The sequence below is a fragment of the Bos indicus genome, chromosome 2 (genome assembly GCF_029378745.1).
Source record: "Bos indicus isolate NIAB-ARS_2022 breed Sahiwal x Tharparkar chromosome 2, NIAB-ARS_B.indTharparkar_mat_pri_1.0, whole genome shotgun sequence".
Lineage (NCBI taxonomy): Eukaryota > Metazoa > Chordata > Mammalia > Artiodactyla > Bovidae > Bos > Bos indicus.
In genome coordinates, this window is record NC_091761.1 from 132,876,366 (window position 1) to 132,896,681 (window position 20,316).

Here is a 20,316-nt window from a genome sequence, read left to right on the forward strand (position 1 = left end):
TAAGTGTGCCACTCAATGAGTTTTCATAGACTAAACACACCCATGTTACCAGAACCAGAGCAAGAAACAAAGGATACCCAACACCCCCAGAAGTCTGCCTTGGGCTCTCCTAGTCAAAACTTTCCATCTGAGGGTAACCAGATTCTGACTTCTCAAAGCACAGTGTAGTTTTGCCTGGTTTTAAACCTACATAAACAGAGTCTCAGAGCATGTGCTTTGGCCCACCACTGGCTATGGATAGATACAGTCTGTTCATTATCACTGCTCTACAGTATTCAATTACATCGTGTCACAATTTGCTAACCCATTCTGTTGCTGGGCATTTGGGTAGCTTCCAGTGGGCGCTATTATGCCTAGGTAAGTTCTACAAACGTTCTAGTACAAGTTACTTGGTGAACACATGTACACACGCCTGCCGGGCACACACCGAGGCACGGAGCTGCTCTGTCATGAGATGCGCACACAGTCTGCGTCAGGAGACATCGCCAGCTTCCCAGTATTCACACCGATTCATGCTCCCACAAGCTGAGTCTGAAGGTTCTGGTTGCTTATATCTGCACAAACACTGGGTATATTTCACCTTTTTGCTTTCATTTCACTTTTCTTTTTTGGTTCTAAATAACTTTTTGGTGTATAATTTACGTGGAATAAACTGCACCCTTTTAAAGTGTAAAACTCAGTGAGTTTGGAAGCTGCACACACGCACGTGCGCGCGCGCGCACACACACACACACACACACACACACACACACACGGGAAACTGCCACCACAATCAGGAAACAGTACTGTTACCACCCCCGTTCCCTTGTGACCCTCTGCAGTCCAGCCTTCTCTCTACCCTTTTCCTCTTATCTACTTTGTCATTACAGACTGGTTTGTATCTTCTAGAATTTTACATAGAAATGGAATCATGCAGTACATACTCTTTTGTGTGATTTCACTCAACATAATGATTTTGAAATGTATACATGTTGCTGTATACATGGTTTTGTATGTATGTTCCTTTTTATTAGTGACTAGTCCACTCTATGGATGGTTCACATTTGCTAATCCATTCGCCTGTTGATGGAGATCTGGGTTCTTTCCACTTGGGGGTATGGTGAATAAAGCTGCTATGAACATTCATATACAAGACTTTTTGTGAACTTGTTTTCATTTCTCCTGAGTAAATAAATACCCAGGAGTAGAATGAGTGGATGGTATGTTTAACTTTATAAGAAACTACCAGTTTTACAAAATGGCTTTGCCATTGCACCTTCCCATCAAGAGTACACAAGAATTCCAGTTGCTCCGTATCTTAGTCAACCCTTAATGTTATCAGTCTTTTAAACTATTTTAATCGGTATATAGTGGTATCTCATTATGATTTTAATTTGCACATCCCCACACCTTAATGTTAATTTCTTTTCTTTTTTTTTTGCCATTAGTATAACTTATTTTGTGAAGAATCTTTTCAAACATTTTACCAATTTTCTTAAATGAATTATCTCCTTACTGCTATGATGAAATTTAAGAATTCTTTATTTATTCTTGAAACAAGCAATTTTTTTGTTCTCTTAATGGTGTCTTTCAAAGAGCAAGTTTAAAATTTTGATCAGTCAGCATATAATTTTTTTCTTTGTGATTTTGCTTTCTGTGATCTAAGAAAATTTTTTTGAATTCAAGGTCACAAAACTTTTTCTCCTAAGCTTTCTTTTAGAATTATCTAGTTTTAGCTTTGTGATCTTTAAGTTAATTTTTATGTATGATAATGAGGTATATTTTTTCCCTGTACATGGATACAGTTACTCTAGCACAATCTGTTGAAAAGATTTTACTTTCCCCATTAAACTGCCTTGGCATCTTTGTCAAGAATGAAATTGACTGGCTTCCCTGGTGGCTCAGTGGTGAAGAATCCGCCAGTCCAGGAAGATTTCACATGCCCTGGAGCACCTAAGCCCACGCGCCACAACTAGAGAAAGCCCATGTGCAGCAACAAAGACCCAGCACGACCGAAAGTAAATACACAGTGAACGCCCCACACACTCAGGGTCTACTCCTAGACACCAGCTGACCCCGCTGGTGTCCACGTGCATCCCTCTCTCTGACACCACACCGTCCAGTTTACTCAAGATTCACAGTAAGTCTTGACATCAGGTAACGTTAGTCTTCCAAATGTTTCTCTTTTAAAAATCCCTTTGGGAACTTCCCTGGCTATCCAGTGGTTAAGACTCCACATGTTCTCTGCAGGGGGCACAGGTTCAATCCCTGACCTCCCACGCCACCTGACATGGCCAAAAATAAAAAACCTCTCTGCTTTGTTTTGGGTTGTTTACATTTTCATATGGATTTTTTGAATGAATCTCTCAATTTCTACAAGTACCTCTGAGCATTATTTTTGTTGCTGGAACAAGAGATAAATAAGCTTCCTCATTGAACTGCTCGGAGAGTAGAAACAGGAGAGTATGACAGCGGGCCAAGTCTGATGGCATAACAGGCACTCGGTTAGTGTCAGCTTCCTCTCTTCTCCCCTCTCTTGGCCTTTAAATAAACAGGACCCAATCTAGTAATGCCCTAACATTTCACTAGTGGGTCAATGGCCATGGTAAAATTATTACCACACCAAACGACTTTTGTAAGTAAATATTTGTATTTTTACTTGGATTCGATACTGAAATGCACTTGCCAGAAAAAGCAATTCAGCATATTTACTAATAAACTGTTTCAGGCCACATTTTAGGAAAGCATAAAACCACAGCCAGAACAAAAATTCAAATCTGTTTTCGAGTTCCATATAGGGCCTAATTACATTATTCTACAATACTAACAGAAAATCCTCCTCTAGCAAGATCACAGCGTTCCATTGTTCACAATCCTGCCGCAAGTGGAAAAAGGATTCCTGCTTCCAAACATTGTTTAGAAATACATATAACAAACAAAATATGACTACTAATTCAACAACTAACATGTACTAATTTGAAACCAAACCTATAAACAATCAGAAGCCTTTGAAGTATTTCAGTTTAGCCTAACTGATACCACTCCATGCCATGGAGAGGGATCAGTCTGCAAACACAGGCTACCAAAGGGCACTTTCTGGTGGGCCACCAACACTTCGTGGTAACCCACATTTATCAGATGAACTGATACTTAAAGAAAAACAATAATTTGCTTTCTTTTTCCATGACTATCCAATTGCTTCTTTCAGTATATTTTTTAACATTAAAATGGTCTTAAACAATCAACTTAACTACATACACTTTTACTTGATTACCAGATGAACACACAAAACTGCTGATTAATTCTAAGGTAGCTCAGCTGCTAAACCATTTACTGTCCTAAATACTCTCTTAGCATGGAAGGAACAAGGCCAAAACCTTTCTTTTCATGAAGATGAACGATGACACGGCAGTAACTTCCATCTCTGTTGACTGAGCTGCATACAACCAGAGGCAAACCTAAGACATACCAGGAATAAATTAACTGCAAAATGTTACTTGGGCTCGCTCCCCTCCTGCCTCTCCTGATTGTCAACCGCAGCTCCATTCTCCACTTACACGGGTCTGACGTCAGCCCTGGTGACTCCGGCTCGTGAACTGCCACATCAGGTTCTGTAAACATTGCTGCCGCCATCGCCTCTGTCTCCCTCCACTACTCCTGCCCTCATCTTGGATCTGAGTTCCGCTAACCTCTCATCATGTCGCTTCTGACATGACTTTGCAATAGTATACTAACCCATCCCCTGCCCTCTCTCTGGCCCTTCCCAATTCATTCTCCTCGTGCTACTGCAGGGCTCTTTCTGAAATCAAACGTTCAACATTTTCTACAGAAACAGAAAACCTATCCTAAAATTCATATGGAATCTCAAGGGACCCTGAATAACCAAAATAATCTTGAAAAAGAACAAACCAGGAGACATAATTTCTGATTTCAAAGCTTACTACGAAGCTGCGTTGTGTTGTACTTAGACACTCAGTCGTGTCCGACTCTTGCGACCCGGTGGACTGCAGCCTGCCAGGCTCCTCTGTCCATGGGGATTCTCCAGGCAAGAATACTGGAGTGGGTTGCCATGGCCTCCTCCAGGGGATCTTCCCAACCCAGGGATCGAACCCAGGCATCCTGCATTGCAGGCAGATTCTTTACCGTCTGAGCCATCAGAGAAGCCCAAGAATACTGGAATGGGTAGCCTATCCTTTCTCCAGGGGAAATTCCTGACCCAGGATTTGACCTGGGGTCTCCTGCATTGCAGGCGGATTCCTTACCAGCTGAGCTACCCGGGAAGCCCTACTACAAAGCTACAGTTATAAGAACAGCACAGTCCTGGCCCTAGAAGTCCAGTGCTTAGGATTTAGCACTTTCCCTGATGGGCCTGGGTTCAACCTCTGGACGAGGAACTAAGATCCCAGAAGTCAAACAGCACAGTAAAAAAACAAAACGACCAACCCAGTGTAGTACTGGCATAAAGACAGATCAATGGACTAGAAAGCCTAGAGATAAACCCCTGCAGGTATGGCCAAGGTTTCCCAGGTGATCCCGTGGTAAAAGAATCCGTCTGCCTACAATGCAAGAGATTCAGGAGACGTGGGTTTGATCCCTGGGTCAGGAAGACGCCCTGAGCAGGAAATGGGAACACATTCCAGTATACCTGCCTGGAAAAGTCCATGGACAGAGAAGCCTGAAGGGCTACAGATCACAACAAGAACATAAATGGTCAAATGATTTTTGACAAGGGTGCCAAAACCATTCAGTGAGGAAAGGCCTGTCTTTTCAACACACGGTCCTGGGAAAACTGGATATCCGCACGCAAAAAAAGACATAGGACAAAAGTGTCACAACACTGGGTGTGGCAACGATTTCTTGGATATGAAATCATAGAAAAAATATATAAATACACTGGTCTGTGCCTCCAGTTTCTGGCAGAGCTCCTAAATTGCTCAGAACTTCCTGGGTGATAGACACGTCCTTTCCTATAATGAGGCAACTCTTGATGGGCTTCTGCATAGCTTCAAGATGAGGGCTGACCACCAGCAAGTGCAGGCCACCCTTGGAATTTTCAGCCCCACCCCTCAGCCTCCAAGAAGGGGAGAGGGGTTAGAGACTGAGTTAACGATTAATCATGGCTCCGTGATGAAGCGTCTGAAAAACCCGAAAAGTATGGGGTTCTAAAAGCTTCCAGGATGGTGAATACATCTAGGAGGGAGGCACACCCAACTCGACAGAAACAGAAACTCTTGTGCACGGGACTCTTCGGGACCTCTCTTCACCTGGCTGTGCGTTCCTATTCTTTAGTATCCTGGTAATCTGGTGGTGGTGGTTTAGCCGCTAAGTCGTGTCCGACTCTTGTGACCCCATGGACTGTAGCCCTCCAGGCTCCTCTGTCCTTGGCATTTTCCAGGCAAGAATACTGGAGTGGGTTGCCATTTCCTTCTCCAGGGGAGCTTCCTGACCCAGGAATCAAACCCGGCTCTCCTGCATTGCAGGCAGATTTTTTACCACCTGAGTTATGAGGGAAGCCTAGTAAGTAAGTGGTTTTCCCGAGTTCTGTGAGCCATTCTTAACAAGTTATTGATGACTAGGAGGTAAGCACGGGAACCTCTGATTCACAGCCGGTCAAAAGCACCGGTAACAATCTGGACTTGTGACTGGCATCTGAAGCGAGACTCTCAGGGGACGTAAGCCTTGAGCCCGGAGGCTCTGTGCGGTCTTGTTAGTGTCAAAACTGAATTGTGTTATCGAACACCCAGCTAGTGTCAGAGAACAGCCTGGTGTGGAATACCCATACAGCCGACATTAGAAGAACCATGAGTACGAGAGTAGAGGAGAAATAGAGGCGTTTTTTTGCTGCTCAGACACCAAAAGCAGTCAACAAAAACTGACAAACTGGACATCATAAAAACTTTAAAATTTTGTATACCAAAAGGTAAGAGCAGAGCCAAAAGGCATCCCACATACACAGGAGAAAATATGTGCCAATCACAGATCTGATGAGGGATTAATATAAGAATATACAGAGAAATCCTAAATGCAGTAACAACAATTCAAAGATGGACAAAGGACTCAAACAGACATTTCTCCAAAGATACACAAGTGGCCAATAACCACATGAAAAGATGCACTTGTCATCACTAATTATTAGAGAAACGCAAATCAAAGTTACAGTAAGATACTACACTAAACTGATCATGATGGCTACTATAAAAACTTTTTTAAGGAAAACAAGTATTGCTGAGGATGTGAAGAAACTGGGACTCATGGGCAGTGTTGCTAAGAATACAAAATGGTACAGTCACTGTGGAAAATAGAATGGCAGGTCCTCAAACAATTCAAAATAGAACCGCCACTGCTGTTCAGTCAGAGTTGTGTCCCACACTTGGAGACCTCAGGGACTTCTCCATCTGCTACCGTCTAGAGTTTGCTCGGATTCACGTTCACTGAGTTGGTGGTGCCACCCAACCATCTCACCCTCTGCTGTCCCTTTCTTCTTTTGCCTTCCATCTTTCCCAGCATGAGGGTCTTTTCCAACGCAACAGCTCTTTGCATCAGGTGGCCAAAGAACTGGAGCTTCAGCTTCAGCATCAGCCCTTCTAATGAATATTCAGGGTTGATTTCCTTTACTAAATGACTGGTTGGATCTCCTTGCAGTCCAAGGGACTCTCAAGAGTCTTCTCCAACATCACAGTTCAAAAGCATCAATTCTTTGGTGCTCAGCCTTCTTTATGGTTCAATTCTCATATCCATATATGTCTACTGGAAAAACCATAGCTGTGACTAGACAGACCTTTGTAGGCAAAGTGATGTCTCTGCTTTTTAATATGCTGTCTACGTTTGTCATTGCTTTCCTTCCAAGGAGCAAGGGTCTTTTAATTTCGTGGCTGCAATCATCATCTGCAGTGATTCTGGAGCCCAAGAAAATAAAATCTACCACTGTTTCCATTTTTTCCCCCCTATCTATTTGCCATGAAGTGATGGAACTGAATTCCATGATCTTAGTTTTCTGAATATTGAGCTTTAAGCCAGCTTTTCCACTCTTTTCTCTCACCCTCATTAGGAGGCTCTTTAGTTCCTCTTTCTGCCTTTAGAGTGGTATCATCTGCATATCTGAGGTTATTGATACTTCTCCCGGCAATCTTGATTCCAGCTTGTGATTCATCCAGCCTGGCATTTCACATGATGTACGCTGTATAGATGTTAAATAAGCAGGGTCACAATACACAGCCTTGTCATTCTCCTTTCCCAATTTAGAATCAGACAGTTGTTCTATGTCTGGTTCCAACTGTTGCTTCTTGATCTGCATACAGGTTTTTCAGGAGACAAGCAAGGTGGTTTGGTACTCCCATCTCTTTAAGAAGTTTCCAGTTGTGATCCACATAGTCAAAGGCTTTAGCATAGTCAATGAAGTAGATGTTTTTCTGGAACTTCCTTGCTTTCTCCACGATCCAACAAATGTTGGCAATTCGATCTCTGGTTTCTCTGCCCCTTCAAAACCCGATTTGTACGTGTGCAAGTTCTTGGCTCATGTACTGCTGAATCCTGTCTTGGATGGACTCTGAGCATAGCCTTGCTAGCACGTGAAATGAGTGTGACTGTACACTAGTTTGAACATCCTTTGGCACTGCCCTTCTTTGGGACTGGAATGAAAACTGACCTTTTCCAGTCCTGTGGCCACTGCTGAGCTTTCCAAATTGGCTGACATGTTGAGTGCAGCACTTTAAAGTGAAATGGTCAAAGTGTGAGTCGCTCAGTCGTGTCCAACTCTTTGCGACCCCATGGACTGTAGCCTGCCAGGCTCCTCTCTTTCCATGGAATTCTCCCGACAAGAATACTGAGAGGGTAGAAGACATTCCCTTCTCCAGGGGATTTTCCTAACCCAGGGATTGAACCTGGGTCTCTCACACTGCAGGCAGATTCTTTACCATTTGAGCCACCAGGCAAGCCCTTAACAAAATAAGCCAATCTCAAAAAGACAAATGCTGTAGGATTCTAGTTACACGAGGTAGTTAAGAGTAGTCAAGATCACAGAGACAGAAAATAGAGTGGTGGTTGCCAGGGGCTGGGCCTGAGAGTGGAGAGTTACTGTTAACTGGGCGGAGTTCCAGTTTCACAAGACGAAGCATTATGGAGACAGATGATGGTGTCGGCTGCACAGCACCGTGAGCGTGTTTAACGCCATCTAATGGTGCACTTACAGATGCTTCAGATGGGAAGCTTCATGTTTTCTCTTTAAATTAAAAGTTTTTATTGAAGGGTAGTTGTGTTAGTTTCAGGTGTACAGCAAAGTGATTCCATTTTATACACGTGTGTGTGTTCAGCTTCTTTTCCATTACAGTTATTACAAGACACTGAATATACTTCCCTGTGCCACAGTAGGATCTCGCTGCTCATACTGTACATAGTGATACGTATATGTGTTAATCTCAAACTCCTAATTTACCTGTCCCATTAGACGGTAAATCTCATTATATGCATTTTGTCACAATAAAAAAATGAGGGGAAAACACCTCGCAACATTACGAAGATTAAATGAGATAATGTTACAAGCTTACCACAGTGTGTGGCACACACTAAGTGCTCAGTAAATGGTAGGCATTATCATCATTCCCGGAAGGAGCCAAAGTCTCTCTCTCCTCTGGGGCTTTTCCTGGACAGTTTCTGAGGCCTGAAATACAGACCTCCACCCATTCCGCCCACTGAACACCTCCATAGTATGTAAGACTGAACTCCAATGTCACCACCTGCTTTTCATTTTCCTCAGGAAGGGTGGGACTTTCCACTGGGGACATCTACATTAATAATTACTATTATGTATATAAACTGAAATACCGATTGTCAGACTTCCACGCCACCCGCAGTGTTCACATTCAGAGCAAATGTGTTCCCTATTTTAAGTTACGATTGCTACCCTTCACTCAATGCCTGCAGCAAGTATTTACCAAGTACAGGTAATGTACCAACCGCTCTGCAAAGGCTACCTCACTTTATCCCTGCTGTAACAACTGCCACTTTATAACTGAGAAAACTAAGACACAGAGAGGTCCTCAATGGTACTTTTCTTTCTAATGCAAAAAATCAAGAAAAAGAAAAGGAAAAGTATGTGAAGGCTATCACAGTCCATTAACGGGAAGACATTCTAGGGGCTGCTTATAAATGTCCACAGCTCGCATTTTTCCTTATGCTTAACACACCCGGCCTCCAAGGCCAGCCTTTTTCAGGAAAGTCAGGGTGCTGGGAAACCCCTTTCACAGGCAAGATGTCTCTTTCCTCTCTTGCAGATTTCCCAGCCCACATGTGGACTAGGTACTAGATATTCCTTACTCTGGTCTCACAGTGGGGTGAAATGGTGGGGGAGGAGGAACTACAACCAACGAGACAGCTTTTCAAGACAGGTTAAGGATTCCGCAGGCCTCCAAATGGCCTTCCCCGGTGCCTCAGATGGTAAAGAATCTGCCCGTAATGCAGAAGACCCAGGTTCAATCCCTGGGTCAGGAAGATCCCCTGGAGGAGGAAATGGCAACCCACTCCAGTATTCTTGCCTGGGAAATTCCATGGACAGAGGAGCCTGGCCTCCAAATGCATCATGAAGTGCCGGAAGACTTTCCTCAGAGCTTCCCCCAGCGAATCTGGGGCCCTGGCCCCTGTCATACGGACATCAACGTGGTCACGAGGTCACAGGCTGCCGGCTCAGGGCTTATGTGCTCAAGAGTGAGTTGTAACAGGACTCTGAGGGCAATGACAACGCTTCCATGACTTACACTTTCAGGGCTTAGAAATTCTCAACTTGCAAGGAAGGACCTCCGTAAGTCTCACAACCCTGATTTTTCTCATCTCCTGGAATCTCACTTTCACTGGGCAAGAGAAAATAGACCCTCCTGTCCAGTCCAGAGTGACAAGCACAAAGTGAGGGCGTCAGCCCCGTGCCAGAACTGCTAAGACTCTGATGTAAGCACTATGCATGCCTGCCAGTCTCACCAGCAGAACGGGTATCCATTCATGAGGGCGCACACAAGACTTAACTACTCAGAATGTACAAGAAAAACAAACGGCGCAGCCCGAGAGCCAAGTGCGGAAGAAAACCAGAGCATTCAATAAACCTGGTAAAACTTAAATCCATAAAATTAGCAAAAACTATTGACAACGCATTCACATAAAACCAACGGAACATGCTATTCATAAAACGTAATATTTAATACTCTTCACTCGCTTTTCACTTCCTGCAATGAGGCTCTGGCACTACCGCTTAAACCAACACCACCCTCTCCTTGTTTAAATAAAAAAGTGCTCTCTGGTTTACGTTTCTGCGTTGACTAGTCCCAAATATTTCTAATACTACTTCATTATTACTGACACTAATTTACATGCCCATATGAAATTTAAAAAGTTGGCAAAAGTTCCAAGAGTACAAGCACATGTGATCCAAGTGTGAACTGGCAGAAATTCGTATGAAATCGACTTTACTTGGACTTTCAAAATTTAAGAGCTGATTCATTCAATTAATAAACATACTGGGTAGCAAGTATGGGCAGAGAATAGAGTCTACAAAATTTTCAGCAATCCATGTCATTCATTTAGCAATAATTATTGTATGTCTCCTGTATGCCAGGGGCTGGGGGTCAACAGTGAACAAAACAGTCTGACTCTCATGAAGCTTACATTCTAGGGTGGGGGGACAATCAAGTAAAGAAGCAGACTGCAAATTTCAGATGGTGATATGAGTTATTAAAAATTAGTGATGCGATGGATAACTAGACAGTGCATATGGGTGGCAGCAGCAGGAGTAAGAATGGAGGCCAAAGGGAAAAGTAAATGTGAGCGGGAGCGAGGGAAAGAAAGGAGTGGGAAAGAAGACAGAAACAGACGTGCCACGAGCAACGCCTGCCGCGCCGGGTACAGGCAGGCGTGCGCTTTGTTTCCGTGATTCAACAGGCTCAATACACCAGGTCAACCATATTAGGAATCTTCTACCCCACACACTCCTATTACACGCAAATAAATAGGTATTTGAAATCCAGAATATGGGAGAAATAAAATTGCTTTCCCTATGATAGGAAAGGGAGGGGGTATTTATAAAAAAAAGTAGCTCTTACTATAGGACAATTTATATGAGAACATCACTCAAGCTTCAGAGTAAATCCCTGAAGAACAGTTTTCTTAAAAAACCTGTGCCTAAAGTACGATCAGTGCAAAGAAACAGAGGAAAATAATAGAAGGGGAAAGACTAGAGAATCTTCAAGAAAACCAGAAATACCAAGAGGACATTTCATGCAAAGATGGGCTCCATAAAGGACAGAAATGGTATGGACCTAACAGAAGCAGAAGATATTAAGAGGTGGCAGGAATACGCAGAAGAACTATACAAAAAAGATCTTCACGACCCAGATGATCATGATGGTGTGATCACTCACCTAGAGCCAGACATCCTGGAATGTGAAGTCAAGTGGGCCTTAGAAAGCATCACTAGGAACAAAGCTAGTGGAGGTGATGGAATTCCAGTGGAGCTATTTCAAATCCTGAAAGATGATGCTGTGAAAGTGCTACACTCAATATGCCAACAAATTTGGAAAACTCAGCAGTGGCCACAGGACTGGAAAAGGTCAGTTTTCATTCCAATCCCAAAGAAAGGCAATGCCAAAGAATGCTCAAACTACTGCACAATTACACTCATCTCACACACTAGTAAGGTAACGCTAATAAAATAATGCTAGTAAAGTAATGCTCAATATTCTCCAAGCCAGGCTTCAGCAATACGTGAACCGTGAACTTCCTGACGTTCAAGCTGGTTTTAGAAAAGGCAGAGGAACCAGAGATCAAATTGCCAACAACCGCTGGATCATGGAAAAAGCAAGAGAGTTCCAAAAAAACATCTATTTCTGCTTTATTGACTATGCCAAAGCCTTTGACTGTGTGGATCACAATCAACTGTGGAAAATTCTGAAAGAGATGGGAATACCAGACCACCTGACCTGCCTCTTGAGAAACCTATATGCAGGTCAGGAAGCAACAGTTAGAACTGGACATGGAACAACAGACTGGTTCCAAATAGGAAAAGGAGTATGTCAAGGCTCTATATTGTCACCCTGCTTATTTAACTTATATGCAGAGTACATCATGAGAAACCCTGGGCTGGAAGAAGCATAAGCTGAAATCAAGATTGCAGGGAGAAATATCAATAACCTCAGATATCCAGATGACACCACCCCTATGGCACAAAGTGAAGAGGAACTAAAAAGCCTCTTGATGAAAGTGAAAGTGAAAAGTGAGAAAGTTGGCTTAAAGCTCAACATTCAGAAAACGAAGATCATGGCATCCGGTCCCATCACTTCATGGGAAATAGATGAGGAAACAGTGGAAACAGTGTCAGACTTTATTTCGGGGGGCTCCAAAATCACTGCAGATGGTGACTGCAGCCATGAAATTAAAAGACGCTTACTCCTTGGAAGGAAGGTTGTGACCAACCTAGATAGCATATTCAAAAGCAGAGACATTACTTTGCCAACAAAGGTCCGTCTAGTCAAGGCTATGGTTTTTCCTGTGGTCATGTATGGATGTGAGAGTTGGACTGTGAAGAAGGCTGAGTGCCAAAGAATTGATGCTTTTGAACTGTGGTGTTGGAGAAGACTCTTGAGAGTCCCTTGGACTGCAAGGAGATCCAACCAGTCCATTCTGAAGGAGATCAGCCCTGGGATTTCTTTGGAAGGAATGATGCTGAAGCTGAAACTCCAGTACTTTGGCCACCTTATGCGAACAGTTGACTCACTGGAAAAGACTCTGATGCTGGGAGGGATTGGGGGCAGGAGGAGAAGGGGACGACAGAGGATGAGATGGCTGGATGGCATCACTGACTCGATGGACGTGAGTCTGAGTGAACTTTGGGAGTTGGTGATGGACAGAGAGGCCTGGTGTGCTGCAATTCATGGGGTTGCAAAGAGTCAGACACGACTGAGCGACTGAACTGAACTGAAAGTACATGCTTACAAAAGCTCTTTAACTCAGCTGTACAATATCTAGGCTACACATGAGCAATGGAAACAGTCATTTTTCACTCTGCTGCTGCTAAGTCGCTTCAGTCCTGTCCGACTCTGTGCGACCCCATAGACGGCAGCCCACCAGGCTCCCCCGTCCCTGGGATTCTCCAGGCAAGAACACTGGAGTGGGTTGCCACTGCCTTCTCCAATGCATGAAAGTGAAAAGTCAAAGTGAAGTTGCTCAGTCCTGTTCAACTCCTAGTGACCCCATGGACTGCAGCCCACCAGGCTCCTCCGTCCATGGGATTCTCCAGGCAAGTGTACTGGAGTAGTGTGTCATTACCTTCTCCGATTTTTCACTCTACCCTGTGTAAACAGCTGGTGGGAACCTGCAGCACAGCACAGGGAGCTCGCTGGGGGCTCTGTGGGGACCCGGCGGTGGGGCTGGGGGAAGGGAGGGGCAGGAGGGCGGGGATACAAGCACATGTACAGCTGATGAGCTTTGCTGTAAAGCAGACACGAATGCAACACTGTAAAGCAATTATACTCCAATTAAAAACAGATAAAAGCAACAACAGTTCATGGCAAAAATAAATAAATAAATAAAACATTCATTTTTCAGCAAACCAGTGGGAAAAGACTGAAAACACTTAGGTAGAAGGAGCCAAACAGAGCAGTGCTCACCAAGGGAGCTGTCCTTCACCGTGACCTCCCTTCAGGCCCTTTCAAGGCAGAAAATACGAAAGTATCCACATGCAGCTGAGAGCCTGCCTTGGCCCTTCTTCCCTACCTACGTCTTCCACCAAACCTCTATCTTATGGCAGGCTGCCATTCCCTGAGTCTCCATCTCCATTTTGAAGTATCAGAAAAGCAGGCAGCCAAAGAGGTTTCAAGAGTTCTATAATCTCACTGCCTATAGGAATAAAAACTAAAACACTCACGACAGAAGAGCGTTCATCCCCCAGTCTCAATCCTCTTAGACGGAAGCCTCCCAGAATTACACTTCCACTCTGCATTTCTCATATACCCTTACTTGAAGTCCATTACTTAAGGGATAGCTCCTCAAAATCTGAACTCAGCTTCTCCCTCAAAATTAAAAACCTCTTCAAGGGGCTTCCCTGGTGGCTCAGTGGTAAAGAGTCCGTCCGCCAGCGCAGGAGACGTGGGTTCGACCCCTGATCCAGGAAGGCTCCACCTGCCGCAAAGCAACTCAGGGCGCGCGCCACAACTACTGCGCCTGCGCTCTAGAGCCTGAGCCCACGTGCCGAAACTGACGCCTGCACGCCCTAGAGCCCGGCTCAGCAGGAGGAACCACTGCAGGAGACCCGCACACCTCAGCTAGAGAGCAGCCCCTGCTCACCGCAACCAGGGAGAAGCCTACGTAGCAATAAAACCCTGCGCAGCCAAAAACACACAAGTAAAATCTTTAAAAAAAAAAAAAAAAAGAAAGAAAGAAAAACCCCTCTCAACCTCATCATTCTCAAACAAATCCAACCATGTAAGCAGAAAAACCCCCAAAATCATGAGCTTTTCTTCCCCCTCCAGTCTCTCTCCTGCCATCTCACACGGTCAGTTACTAAGACCCAGATGTAACTGAGTGGAATGAGGTGCACATGCACCCCTCCTGCTTTTCTTCCAATTTCTGATCAATGACATCAACCAAGTTCTAACCTTGGAGTCATCCTTATTATAAGAAACAGAATGTGACAAAGTTAACCCAGTTGGAGAGAAGATAAAGAAAACAGCATTTATTAAGTTCCTGGTATGTACCTGGCACTGTGATGGCCTAGGAGGTGGGTATTACTATCTCCATTCCATAAATGGAGGGAAAAGTTCGTGAAGTTTCTCAAATACACCCACTCCTTTCTGGTCTAACAGTTCAGACTTTTCACTTCACATTCGCAGCCTTTTCTACTCCTGATTTGCTCTGTATAAAACACTGCCAGAACAATCATAGCAAAATTCCATTCACATCACATCAGTTCCCTGTTAAGGGCAGTGAAATGCCTTCTGCTTCTCTGCTTGCCCACTGGCTGGCCCGCAGCTCAGCATGTATGTGTTAACTAGCTCACAGTCCCCCACCAGCCTCACCTTACTGAGCCCTGGGAGCAGAAAGTAACAGATTTTAAAGACAGAGGTGGTGAATATGCAGAATGCATGTGAAAAAGCCAAAGGCAACTCAAAACACTTCAAGAAAAAGTAGAATCTCCCTAAGATATTTCACAGTTCTGACTCCACTCAAGCCAGCCTTCTTTAGGGAGGAGTGGGTGCTAAAATCGGAACACCAGGGTGCTAACCCCAGCTCCTCACTTCTAGCCACTTAACCTCTCCCTGCCTCAGTTTCCTCCTCCATAAAAGTTTAACCAGCCTTTGCTCAAGTTCTTCCACTCTCCCTAACTATCCAAGTTATTATCCAAAGCTCTGCTAAAGGCCCATTTCTCCCAACCTACCACTGCACTTACCTGATTCATAATAACAGCTCTACAGCAAAGAATTGGAATAATTCATTTTAATCTTCATCTGTAATTACATATCACCATGCTTCACTTGGGCTTCCCTTGTGGCTCAGCTGGTAAAGGATCCGCCTGCAATGCGGGAGACCTGGGTTCGATCCCTGGGTTGGGAAGATCCCCTTGAGAAGGGAAAGGCTCCCTACTCCAGTGTTCTGGCCTGGAGAATTCCACGAACTGTATAGTACACGGGGTCGAAAAGACTCAGACACAGCTGAGCGTCACTTCATGCTTCATTTAATTATTCCACCTGTGTGCCCCACCCCCACGTCCCACTCATGAATGACACACACTCCTCACCGCCTCAGGTGATCGTCAGTGTGTGTGCACGCTCAGTCAGGTCAACTCTGTGATCCCGTGGACCGTCGCCCGCCAGGCTCCTCTGTCCATGGGATTGTCCAGGCAAGAATACTGGAGTGGGCTGCCATTTCCTCCTCCAGGGGATCTCCCCAACCCAGTGATCAAACCCATGTCTCCTGCATCTCCTACGTCGGCAGGCAGATTCTTTACCACTGAGCCACCTGAGAAGCCTGATCATCAGTGGCATAATACTAACATCAACAATTATTACTATCGCTATTTACTGACTACATAGTAAGTGCCAGGCATTGTGCAAATATCTTGTATACTTTTCTGTCCTTCAACATTCAGCAACCTTTTAGGTAAATCTGTCTCTTAATCCCCATTTCACAGTTAAGCCTCTACATAAACTCACTCATTTAATTCTCAAAACAACTCTGTAAGACAGTAATAATATTATGGCCAATTTACTCAATACAAATTAGGAAGCAGGCACAGAGAGGTTAAATAACTTGCCCCAAATCACACAGCTGGTAAGTGGTGAACTGAAAGCTGTGATAAATTCACTTACTGACTCATTCTCAACATTTTTTATTAAGCACTCTTCTGGGGGCTGAAGCTACAACAGTGAATGAACCAGGAAACATCCCTGCTTACAGTTTTATTTCTTTTCCAATATTTTCATTCAATAGCACAATCCTAAATCCTCTTAAATACTCTTTTTAAGATTTTCATACAAAAATATCGAATTCAGGTAATAAAAGTATTGAAGAAAAGCATGGGACGTGAAGCCAAAATACCTCGGTTAAATTCCCAACTTTGCCATTGATTAGGCCCTGATCAATGGGCTTTCCTCATAGCTCAGTTGGTAAAGATTCTGCCTGCAATGCAGAAGACCCGGTTTCAATATCTCTGTCAGGAAAACCCCCTGGAGGAGGGCATGGCAACCCATTCCAGTGTTCTTGCCTGGGAAATCCCATGGACAGAGGAGCCTGGTGGGGTACAGTCCACGGGGTCACAAAGAGTCGGACACGACCGAGCAATTAAACCACCACCAGGCCCTGATCAAATTCCTTCACTTAAGCTGCACACTGAGCACAGAGTCTGGCACTTAGCAAAAGAGTTCTCCTCTCCCCTCCCAGCACTGACTTCACAGTCTGACTTTACAGTCTGTGTCGTCGTGGAGCACATGTTAAAAGGCTACACCAGGTGACAAGATGGGCTCAAAAGGGACCACTCGGCCTCTTAACTTTCCAAGTCAATTCTCCTTCCAGATGACCAGCACTAATGTCTCTGCTTTCAGGCCTCAAACTACTATGAGGCTGATAAATCAGGTTCCAAGTCCCAACCAGTCCATCCTAAAGGAAATTGGTCCTGAATATTCACTGGAAGGACTGATGCTGAAGCTGAAACTCCAATACTTTGGCCACCTGATGCAAAGAACTGACTCCTTATTCAGACCCTGATGCTGGGAAAGATTGAAGGCGGGAGAAGGGGACCACAGAGAATGAGATGGTTGGATGGCATCACCAACTCGATGGACATGCGTCTGAGTAAACTCCGGGAGTTGGCAATGGACAGGGAGGCCTGGCGTGCTGCAGTCCACGGGGTCGCGAAGAGTCGGACTGAACTGAACTCCCCTCCGAGCACTGACTTCACGGAGCGCATGTTAAAAGGCTACACGAGTTACACGTCGGGCTCACAAAGGACCAATCGGCTTCTTAATTTTCCAAGTCGATTCTCCTTCCAGATGAACAGCACCAATGTCCCCGCTTTCAGGCCTCAAACTACTCCGAGGCTGATAAATCAGGTTCCAAGTCGGGAATGGCAGCGACCCACGTGAGGCCTGGCAGAATCTATAAAAGGCTTGCAGATGACCTTCTCGGCAGGCACTTTTGATTCAGCAGGGGAGGAACGTGGCCTCAGAGAGCCATGACCCCAGGGAGAACCCCCAGCCCCTGGCCCCTGTGCCCCCTGCACACGCCGCTTCCACTCGCAGAGCCCGGCAACTCTCCGGCCGCCTGCCGACGCGACCCCCACTTCTTCGGGGCTGCTGCAGCTGCACCCCTCCCACTTCGGGCAGCGCCCCCAGGCTCCTATGGCCCGTGTCCCCCAGCCCGCTCAAGTGACCAGGGCCCCGGGGGCCCCGAGCCCCGGCCTGAGTGGCTGGAACAGGCCGCACGGCCTGACCTCTCACCCGCCGAGTGGACCTCTCACGGGGCTTCTCCTCCACCCTCCCAGTCAGCGGGCCCTAGAGCCGACGACTCGGCTCCCGGCGGCGCCCGCCGGACACGACGAGGAGCCCCTCACCTATCTTCACGACGGCGTCCGCCAAGCACCGGTCCCACTTCCGGCCGAGCTCTGACTCCGACATGTTCCCCCGCCAGCAGCAGCCGCTCCAGCTTTCCGGACCGTCGGGCCCCGCGCTCAGAGCCCCTCCCCCACCGCCCCCAGGCAAGTCTCGCGATAGCCAGCCGCCTGTCCCAAGTCCGGAAGGCCGACGGCGCCGGCGCACCAGATATCGCGAGATGATCTGACTACTTCCGTTCTTTCCTTTTTTTTTTTTTTCCAGTTGGTCGTCAAGGTGACGGGTGGCGGAGGCCTGAGGTGACCCTGACCTTGGAGCTGCGCCTACCTAAGGGTTGCGAGGCAGACAGGTTTCCTAGGCGGCATCCAGAGCCTGTCTGGGAAGGTTCCTTTCACTACACCAGCTCCCGACTCTGGCCTTGGAAATTCCAGAGGGCGAGTGAGGGCACCGCGCTAGGGTCTCTTCATTGGTCGCCTCACCTTGGCTTTTTTCTCCTCCCGCGTTCCCTCATTTATTGCCGTGGAGCTCCCGCCGTCACCTCTGACCGCAGAAATTGCCCAGGCAAAGGCCACTTATTGCCAAGCCACAGACGCCTGTGACCTCTGTACGGCATTGGACGCAGCCGCTTTCCCGTTCTTGATCCTCCTTGTCGCTGCCTTCTCTATTCATTTGGCTCCCAGGACACCAGTCTGCTAAATCTCCTCTGACTCTTAAGAGGACCGTTGCCGGTTGCTTCCTCTCCCAGCTGCTTGGAGTGTTGGTTCATTGGATTGCCGTCTATCCTCTTTACATATTCTCCCAAAGTAATTGCAAGCATTGCTAAATTCTGTCTCCTAATCAACCTTCCTATTCATAATTCAGCCTCTTCGCCGGGGTCCTTTAGTTTTCCCTTCCCGTTTCCTTCCTCTAGCCTACCAACAAATACAGATTTGATCCTTTTATTCCTCTTACGGGGCTTCCCTGGTGGTTCAGGTGGTAAAGAATCTGCCTGCAGTGGGAGAGACCCAGATTGGATCTCTGGGTCGAGAAGCCTTGCCTGGAGAATTCCATGGACAGAGGAGTCTGGCGGGCCACAGTCCATGGCATCGGAAAGAGTCAGACACGACCGAGCGACTAACACTTTTCATTTCATTCCTCTGATTAGAAGCTGTCAATGACCCCTATTCATCTACTGGTTATATTCAAGCTTCAGTGAGTTCACTTTAGGAAACCTGCACTAAGAACCTAGAGACCCCCTTCATTCACTAATGCAGCCCGGAGCCACTGTCCACCTCCCTCCTGCAGCAGGAGCGCACCTGACACATGGAGCCTCCACATTGCACTGGAACACCTGTTTATAGATATTTGTATCTGCCACTAAAACTGGAAGCTCCTTAAAGGCCTGAGTTGCCCCTTGCTCATCTGCACACTCCCAATTCAGAGCACAAGGCCTTGGACAGTAGGATCTTCTAAGAAATATTTTTTGAGCTGAATTGAATTCATTCACTCATTTCCTTATTCATTCGTTCTTGGCATCCTTAACAGCAGAACTGTTTTAGTAGTCCTTGCTGTGACAGGGCCCCTTCTTTCAGGAAGCCTCCTTCCATGACCTCTCTTCATCCAGTCCTCATCTGAGCAGCATATCAGATTGTGTGGTAATTGTTTGTGTGACTCGGATGTGACTGTGAGCTCCTTGAGAATGGGGCCTGTGTCGTTTCCTTATCCCTGATGACCAGCAGAGAGCCTAGTATATATTGATTTTCAATAACTGCTTTTTGAATGGATGCAAGAATGAATAGGTAAATGATTGATTGAGTTAGAGGAAACAAAGTCTCTGTTCTGGGGGAACTTTACAGTGCGGTATTTGTGTTGAGAAAGAAAAGGAAAATTAACTTCACCGCATCCCTATGATGTGTCACAGATGGCACCAGGCAACGCATGTAATTTCATTTATCCTCACAGCAAGTGATTTTAGTATGTTAAGTTTCAAAGATTTGGAAACTGAGTCTCAGAGACGTTAGGTAACGTGGAAGATGCACAAGGCTCTGCATTGTGTAGATTTAGAAACTGACAGACGCATTTATTGGATTCAAGAGGGTTGTAAACTTTTGTAGAAGGCAGAGAGCAAATTACGAAAGCAATCAGAGGCAGATGGTAGAGCGTGAATTCTGGAGCCAGGCTGTCTGGGTTCAGATTCCAGCTTTTTCCTGGTTTGTATCTGTTATCCTCTTTCCAGGTTCCTCTCCCAATATGATGCTTTGCTCACTGCCCTATCCGCAGC

The 20,316-nt window shown here is 45.7% G+C and overlaps 1 protein-coding gene across 1 annotated transcript in view; it reads right to left on the reverse strand.

Annotated features, from left to right (window-relative positions):
* The window catches only part of MICOS10 (mitochondrial contact site and cristae organizing system subunit 10), a 38,152-nt gene extending 19,942 nt beyond the window's left edge, over positions 1–18,210 (reverse strand). The window contains exon 1 of the mRNA XM_019982437.2: positions 18,059–18,210. Within this exon, the coding sequence (XP_019837996.1) occupies positions 18,059–18,122 (64 nt within the window). The 5' untranslated portion in view covers positions 18,123–18,210. The remainder of the gene's footprint in view (positions 1–18,058) is intronic.
* Positions 18,211–20,316: the final 2,106 nt, after the last annotated feature.